The 9,213-nt window shown below is 38.4% G+C and overlaps 1 protein-coding gene across 1 annotated transcript in view; it reads left to right on the plus strand.

Annotated features, from left to right (window-relative positions):
- Positions 1–8,892, plus strand: part of LOC124802548 (XK-related protein 4-like) — a 74,519-nt gene extending 65,627 nt beyond the window's left edge. The window contains exon 6 of the mRNA XM_047263412.1: positions 4,394–8,892. Coding sequence (XP_047119368.1) covers positions 4,394–4,598 — 205 coding nt within the window. The 3' untranslated portion in view covers positions 4,599–8,892. The remainder of the gene's footprint in view (positions 1–4,393) is intronic.
- Positions 8,893–9,213: the final 321 nt, after the last annotated feature.

Genomic DNA, 9,213 nt, shown 5'->3' on the forward strand with positions numbered 1-9,213 from the left:
GCCAGCATCCAGTTACGTTGTACAGCTGCTACTGGAACGACTGTTCGATCGTCGCCCACAACCAGCAAGGCCATTTGGGATCTGTGCGATGGAGAGCCTTGAGTTATTACAGGTGGGGGACATTAAGTTCCAAAGCCAGGGGTGGATAGGACATCCCCATAGCTACTACCAAGGCCCAGATTGCTTTTAGAACTGACTGCTTACAGGAAGCATTGTACCCCAGACTATATTTTTAAAATTAAATTTTAACGAGATTTTACGTAGCCACCCAGGTTTTATTATGCCTACAAGGATGTTTCTAAGCAGGGAGATTTTCTCAGTTGTTTTGTTGGGTTTCCTGACAGTGTCTTCAGGATAGGGCTCTCAGAGCAATTTTCAGTTTATTACACGGAAATGTTTGCTATCCTGAGGGCAGTGGAGCAGATGAGAGGGTGTCATGACAAGAAATTGCTCACCTGGTCAGATTCTCAAAGTGCTCTTCTCGCTATCGGACAGATGTGCCCAGCAGATTGGATGGTGCAACAAGTACAGGATGCTCTCCTTCTCCTTCTCTAGCAAAAGCAAGGGAAGAAAATCATTTTCTGCTGGGTTCCAGGGCACCCAGGAATTCAGGGAAATGAACTCGCTGATGTGGCTACCAAGGAGGCTTGCTCCCTCCCTTCCTCCTCCTGCTCGCTGTTCAGTCCCCCTGCAGGCTGTCACTTCATTTGTGACCACCGGAAGGCCACGTGTTGGTGAGGGGCTCAGTGGCTGGAAGTGAGGAATAATAAATTACGTTCCATAAAAACTTCAGTGCAACCATGGTTTACCTCCGTCCACTCAAGACGGTCTGAAGAAGTGGCCCTTAGACGGCTTAGAGTGGGACATTGCTGACTGACGTATGGTTTCCTCTTATGTCGGCTGACTGACGTATGGTTTCCTCTTATGTCGGGAGGAGCCCCCAGTATGTCAGATGCAGGTCACAGCTGTCAATACTATTCTAACTGATGATGAAGCAAGTGTTGTTCGTGTGTTAAAATTTTGTGTAATGAGCAAAATTCTTCTCAAAATGTTTTTTTTTTGGGGGGGGGGGGGGGTGAGATCTTAATGTATCACAGAGTAGGAGAGTCACTGATTATTTATAATTAGTCAACCAACAACAGTTATTTGTCCCTTTTTTAACCACATCTTTAGTGGTGTTTTATCTATGTTTTTTCCCCCTCCCCTCTCTAGTTATTCTGCTGTATCTCGTTGGCATTTTATTACAGGGTTTTCTGAAGCTCATGTTATTGGAGTTGCCTTGTGTGGATGGGGGGATGAAACTTAGTTTACCGTTTTATTGACCTTTTACCACAGATTTTCATAATGTTCAGTGGTAAATCAATAATGCAAGGGTGCTGATGACCTTGCTGTTTAGTGCCCACCACCATCATTATTTTCTTCAATTTGGCTGAACATTACATTCACACAGGAAAGTAATTACCCAAAAACTATAACAACATTAATGATTACCCATTAGCCCAAATCAAACAGATTACCACTGCTAAAACATTCTCCTAAAAAAACTGAACAACTCATGATATGTTTCTAGTTAATAATGCAATGGCAGACAATTCATAGCATGCCAAATTCATCGACAAAACACAGTAATTCACATGAGATCACATGCGAAACAATAACACATACAAATGCAGATAAACTTTTACACAATGTATAAACAAAGAAGTATTATTTAACTTTTATCTCGTTAGTATTGATAGCAGTTGTTTTCAGTAATGTGGACTATGTCACAGGTCAATGAATTTGTAGAATGATTTTGATTATGGAAAGAAATAAGTCCACAGACAAAACCAGGTTTTAACTAATGTACCTGTAGTAATGAGTAGTATTACACATACTTGCTACAGTAACAATATCACTTTTTGATAAATAACAGTGCAGTGTGGAATAAAACCAATGAGTCACACATTCTGTTCATTTGTTCTCCAAGATATGTGGTTGGTTCAATTTTTTTTTTTTTGAGTAAACAACCAAGTTGTTTTATACAGGTTGTAACTAAATTCTCTTTACAGGCTTTGAGAACAGACTACTTACACCAAAACAAGAAAAAAATTACAGTAAACATAGGCTCTAAAATGCCTACCTTAAGAGCTATCAGCACTTGTTCATCTTCTACTTCAAGTTCTTTAGTTTCCATATTTTAGGAGCAGGTAGTTTATAGCAAAACCAGAAATAAAATCCTGTAAACATGGGCTCTAAAATGTATACCTAAAGAGGTATGAGCACTTGTTCACTAGAGATGATTGTTTCACAGTAGCCAAGACACATTTTAGAACCTGTGTTTACTGCCTTTTTTTCTTATTTTGATGTATGGAACGTGTCCTTAAAATATGTAAAGGGAATTTACTGACACCCTGTGTTTTGTGTTTAAACTAAATTTCATGTGGTATGTATTTCAGACAACCACTTGAAAATGGCTATACTGCACAGTATGGTGTATGCAGAATAAAATTATATTTTAACTGACCAATGACAGCTAAAGTGGCAGATTATTGTGTAGAGAATCTACTTTACAGGGTTATTTTGCTAAATAAGGACAAGCTGCAGGAAATGATCCCTAAGAGGATAAGAAACAAAAAAGATCTCGTGGAAATAAGTCCAGAAATGTAAAGGTACAGCTAAAAGATCTTTGACAGTGTACATTTCAGTGATTGAAAGCCCATATGAGAACACACCAAGCAAGTAGGAATGTTCTGTTTGTACTAGTGTTTTGACAGAGGCTCATTCACACGTCAGTACTAGGAACCATTCATTTCACTACCATTGCTGATTCACACTGGTGTGGATGTGTGCCCTGAAGAGCAACACTGAGAGACAGTGGAGCATTATATAAACTGTTAACAAACAGACATGGTCTGTACATAATGGCAGATAAATGGCAGTGGGAAGCCGGCAGCACTACTGCACCAGGAAAACTATCCCTACCATAAAAAAAAAATGTTTGCAGCATTGTTTTGCCAATTGCGTGTGAGAGGCTCTTTTGCAGGGATGGGAAAACACGAGAGGTATGTGTGTCCTGTTTGTACACAGCCTTGGAGAAACAGGTCTTGAACACACTAGAATATGACCCCTTTATAAGCACCAGAGCTAATCCAGACAGCGATGTGGAACATTCTCCATGACAACTGCCACTATCCATATCACGTAAAACGTATGCAGGCCATATTGCCTTCAGACTTAACTCCATGCCGTCTGTTTTGTTGCTGGTTCGTTGCACAGGGTACCGTAATGCTGGGATTTCTGTCTTTCATCCTATTCAGAGATGAGGCTGCCTTTACGGGGGGGAGGGGGTGTTATCGTCAATGTGCACAACCCGCACCCAGCAAACCGTTAGCAGTGGTTCAGCCTCGGTATATGGGCAGGGATTATTGACAACTACCTCATGGGACCAGTCATCCTTTCACAATGCCTCACAGGTGAGGCATATCTGCACTTGTTGTGGGTGTCCCTGCTACCTATGCTGGAAGATGTGCCCCATTTTGCCTTCTAGACATGCTGATACAGCCATCTGAATAGTAGAATGTCAGTTATTATGATATGAATGTGAGGTTAGTACAAAGCCCAGAATGTCAATTGTGATTATACGAATGTGTGAACAGTACAGAACCCAGTCTCCAATCAGAGAAAATCTTGACCTGGCTGGGAATGGAAACTTGGGCCCCTTCGGTTAGCAGTCCGATGCACTGAATGTGCATTTACCGAAGCAGACACAGGAAGAGGTGTCGTCCCCCCCCCCCCTCCTGGAACAAAGGGTAATGCTGGTGCTCCAGTTCACTTCTGCATTTCCATATGGAGGCATCTCAAAATTTGTTACCCAGCCAATGGCTCACATGCAGTGGTCCAGTCCAATGGCCCGTACAGTTGCTGGACTTCAGCCCTTGAGATTTCTACCGGTGATGGCACCTGAAAGGCTGTATGCGGAGCCCACGCTGGACGTGCAAACACAGCAACAACACATTTGTGCTGCCTGTGGCGCCATTTGGTTGCAGGATGGCACATTTGAATGTGTGCACCAATTGCTGCTGTGTCATGTTCATAGATGTTAAGAGGTCTGTGGAACCACTTTGAATTCTTGCTTAACGGTGGTCTCATCACAGCATGTTGTTCAATGCATTGTACTGTATAGGTGTGACAAATAAATAAATAATTAGCCTGTACCATAGACACCATACATTTTCAGTCATATGTCCATATGACCATGTTTTGTTCCTTATCCTCTAAGGGACATTTTCCTGCAGTTTGCCCCAATTGTGCAGAATCACTCTGTATTAGTTGTTTGTATTTAATGAGAGCTTAAAATTTTGAAGAAGTCTAGCAGTTGCATGCAAAAATAATTATTTATTCTAAATTACAGGTGTGTTTCAAGCAACTCCGCACAAAATCCTATCCTGTACTATGGAGCCGTTGTTGTCCAGACAACAGCTTTTCTTCTTGCCATTTTTTTTATGCTTACGTATTATCGACACTTCCATCCAAGTGGAACTACTATCAGGCTCAGCAAAAGCATTGCTATTACGGATCCGGGAACAGAGCTGAAACGTCGGACTACGAACCAATAAAAAGTTAACAGTTGGTGTTTACTTGTTATGTGATCTGAAGCTATGTCACGAAAATACAGTATTTATGTATATAAGATTAACAGATATATATGTATACATATATGTATATTTTAAATATTTGAATTCTCAAAGCGGATTGATAATTTTGATATGGTGAGTTGAAGCACAATTCATGTCTGACTGCAACAAAATTAAGGTTTACAGTTCCTTGTAAATTATGAAGATAATTGCTTTTGCATAACCACATGGAAGCATTCATTTTTTAATACAAAGTATTGCCTTTTATGTTCTGCAGTTCTTTGAAGATATGAAACAGTGTTATATACTTTCATTTTTCTAACTGAAATGTAATCTTTTTCTCAGCTTTTCAATACTTATTTTTAGAGGATCTTTTTCTTTATTTTTGTAAGCTTTTTTATAGGTGAGGATATAGTTAAAATTTTATATTAACTTCTGCTCCTTGGAAAGATTACAAGACTAAATCATGGGTGTTTCTAAAATTAAATTTGTATAAACTGTCTTTGAAAATGCTCTATGTAGGGGTTTCGTATCTCAGACACCAAACATGTGGTAAAGAAAACTTCCATACTGTAGAGTCTGCCATGTCATGCAGGTATACTGTGGTTAAAGAACAATAATTTTCTGGTTACCTCGTTAAAGTACCACTCTTCAACTTGCCAGCTACATTAGGAAATGAGATTGTTGTTCTGTATAATCTTACATTAACACTGTGGTTTCCGTGCCTGAACTTGATACTGTATAGTGGTTATCAGGTGAACATCAGTATTACTTCAAATTTGTATGTAACTGTGTTACATAAGCCGTAGATCTGTTATTTTTCTGACCCACATGTTTGTGTGTAAGAAATATCTTGTACTGTACAGGTCGTCTCCATATATTTTGTGGCATGTTACTTGCATTTATATTGCTTTACTGTAGGTGTTTGTAACAAGTGTTTTGTGCTGTCTTTTGATAATATTTGGTGTATATGGACGTACAGTCTTTCTGAATGCAGACCTCTGCAGCTCTTTGTATCTAAAATTGTGATAAGATTTCTTAAAAATTGGTTTTTATATGCACTTGTGTCTAGAATTGCTTTTGAATGATTCTCAACCAAAACATTATATGGAACAGAAACAATATATTTTTTAATGGCATGAGTTGTCTTGAAAGAGTGCACAGTGTACTAATGTCATAGCTCAGGTTCATCTGAATCAATTTTATCCACTATAAGCGAATGTAGAAAAAGAAAGGATTAAGGTGGGGTATTTGTAGTGTGGTGACACGTTAATTTTTCTTGGGCTTCAAGTCTTCTAAAATTATGTCATCCTTTTGTGTACTGGTAGCCCCCTACCTACTTAGACATTGGAGGTCCAACCTCCTTTAACTTGCTTCATTTCTGTGCTGAAGGATCCTGTAGTTCTGTAAGCTAGGAGTGCTGTGTGTATTTGTAGATATTTTTATGAGAGTTAGTGGAAGTTGTGCTTCTTGAAGGCCAGTACTGGCCAGCCCATCTATCTTCATGAATTTAACAAATTTCGTTACACAGAATGTGGCAGAAGATACACAATGCCATAATTTGTCTCTTTTTCTTCTTTTTGCAGATATACTTCAGAAAAATCAATATAGCTGTATGCCACTGTAAAGGTGGTATTGCTGTAATTTTAAGATAGTGACTGTGACTTAAAGCTACTAAACTACGGTTCACCTATTCACTTTACTTTGACCAGTGACTTGTTGTATCACTTCATTAGCTCCTAATCAATGTGCGTTGTTCATTTCGTAACCCTATTAACACGGTGGTTGCCTTATATTTTCTTTCTCCCCATTTATAACCATTACATTACAAATAGTCTGAATCACATGTGCGTTCAGTGACCTGTTGTTGTGATAAGGAATATGTTAACTGCAAATTTTCCTACAGTTTTGATTGTAAGATGGCAAAGTAACGTGGATTGTAATACCTGGTTGGTTTAAAAAGTTTGCGTTTAACAAATAATGTGTGCTTATGTGAGAAGAATCAGCTGCATTGAAAAATTATTTAAAAAAGAGAGTTTTTTCCACCAATGTCAAATGCACAGTTATGTTATTAGTCTGGAGCTATGATTCTGGGCAGGGGGTGGGGGAGGGGGGGGACTACAAACAGTATTTACATACAAAAGTAAAATAAGGTGAATAGTACACATTGACCAATGTAATGGAAGATTTTGTCTTAACCATTTAACCTTGACAGAGTCTGAAACAACTGAGCACAGGCCCCCTTTCTCCTAAAATATGTGTAGGGTATCTTGTAAACAAACTGGTATTCTATTCTACTGAGAAGACCAAGCAAGTGCCATCTTATGACAATAAAAAAATGTGTGTTTTATGAGATATAGGTTGATGAACATTAGTAAATTTGCAGTGGTTTAACCTACAGTATGAGACAGATGGTGAAGTTGTAGAGTTACACTAATTTAAGCAGCCAGTACAACCTAATGTTACAAGAAGTAGTTGGATACCTAGTTACTCTGTATCCACAAGATAGTTTGTTGTTTTTGTAAGTGATTTCTTGTGGGGATCTAAATGGACACCGTAATAATTCATACTAATCCATCTGTACACTAAGTTAAACAAATTGAAACTGGGAAACTTGCTTTGCTGTGCAGTACGCAATATTCCTAGTCAATGTATCTTTTACTGTACAATCAGTGACCAAGTTTCAATTGCAAACTATACATTCTACCACTCTTCATTGGAACATGAAATGTGCCAATGAATATATCTTTTAGGAATGTTTGCAGAAGGTGATGTACGTCTATTCAGTGGCAGTTGTTGGATGTATGATCTGATGCAGTACCTAATAATGTCACACCATGTGTAACACGGAATCTTTTTTTCGTGTACATTGCAGATAGTTTCATCAGATTCTGTCATGTACATGCTAATGTATCAATAGATGATCCCATCCTACCGAATTTCTCACCCATTGCTATATATACTCGTCAAGTGCTATCAGTTTTATGGCAGTTTGACACACTTCTGGGTATTATGTTTAACAACTAATAACAGGAAAGTCGAATAAATGGTCTGTCTGCTCCTGGCACATGGTTACCACTGTAAAACATTTGTATGCTTAATGAATATTCATTGTGTGACTCTAATTATTGAACTGTTGTGTATTTGTTGCTCAGGATTTGTGCATCCTTTCTAATTATCACACTGCAGTTGTGTGTTTTTGGTATAGAGAAATTTGTGATTTGAAGCCCTAGAAAACTCAAATGTGATGTTTGATGTGATCCATATAAAAGTTTGAGGCCACATTTGGGATAAAAGATCTTAATAATTATACATATTATATACATGTAAGTTTATAAATGTGCAACTTAGAAGTACAAAGTATTTTTGGTAAGTTGTTTATAAAATTATAGGATATAGATGCAGTGGTAATGTTTCTGAACCTGAAGTGCTTTTTTGTAATTGTCCTGTCCACGTCTAATTTAAATCTAGAGCAAAAATACGCAGAAGATTTTTGTATGTCCTGTGACGCTAGGTTGAAAGTGTGTGAAAGCTAGGAAAAAATGTCTGTTCCTCATTGAATCTCAGAGCATTTGGTCTTGCACTTCTCTCAGGTGCTGTAGCATTTAGATTCAGATAAAACTGAGGGAGAACTCTGTGATGCAAGCAGCATTGTGGAACTTTTAAGAAGTGATAACACATTTTACTGATTGTAAGAAATTTGCATGTAAATATTGTAATCATATAGGTTATGTGTACCTGATTGGAAGATATGACATTATATTGTAAATTTGCCATTAACTGCTAAAATTTGTATGGTTCTACTATTCTAAAATTAGGCTTTAATCAAAGAAAACATGTTTACAGTGTTTGTCTGGAAAGTAATGCTGTTCTTTTCTTTGTTTTATTATTTATTGATCAGATAGGTTCAACAACTTAAAATTCTTTGAAGTGTGACCCTTCAGCATCAATACATTGTTGTGTATTTGTTGCTCAGAATTTGTGTAACCTTTCTAATGATCACACTGCAGTTGTGTGTCCCATTTCAGCTGAGGAAACAAAAGAAAGCCCACTGAGGTCAGGTCTGGACTGTAGGGTGACTGCAGCATCATTTTCACACCAGTCTAGGTCAGGTAGGCCTAACAAAAGGCGGTGTGAGAAAGGGTATTGCTGTGTGGCAGTTTCCACACGAAGTGCAGAACTTCTTTCAGCTGCAGGTGACCCTCTGATTCAGTCTCTGGAACCTCCCTTGTAAAACTGAGTGCTGACAGTAAAAAAGCATGAACTTCATCCAGGACTTCTTTTGGTGTTGCAACAACGCCATGTGCCATTCTGCACACGGCCTCTTGGACTCCGGAACATACTAAAAGACCCATGGCTCATCCCCATTATCACATTGCCCAAGAAGTTGGGATCATTTTCACAAAGTTGCTAGAGTTCTTCACACACTTCCACTTAGTGTTGCTTTTGCACATCGGTCAAAACTCTCACAAGTTTTGTTCAGATCTTCCACATAGCCAAGTCGTTCAATACAATCTGATCATAACTGTTTTCGGCCACTCCAATAATTCCGACATCAAGCTATCACTTATTCATCAGTCTGAATTCATTTACTGGT

Source organism: Schistocerca piceifrons, chromosome 6 (assembly GCF_021461385.2).
Source record: "Schistocerca piceifrons isolate TAMUIC-IGC-003096 chromosome 6, iqSchPice1.1, whole genome shotgun sequence".
In the NCBI taxonomy this organism is placed as follows: domain Eukaryota; kingdom Metazoa; phylum Arthropoda; class Insecta; order Orthoptera; family Acrididae; genus Schistocerca; species Schistocerca piceifrons.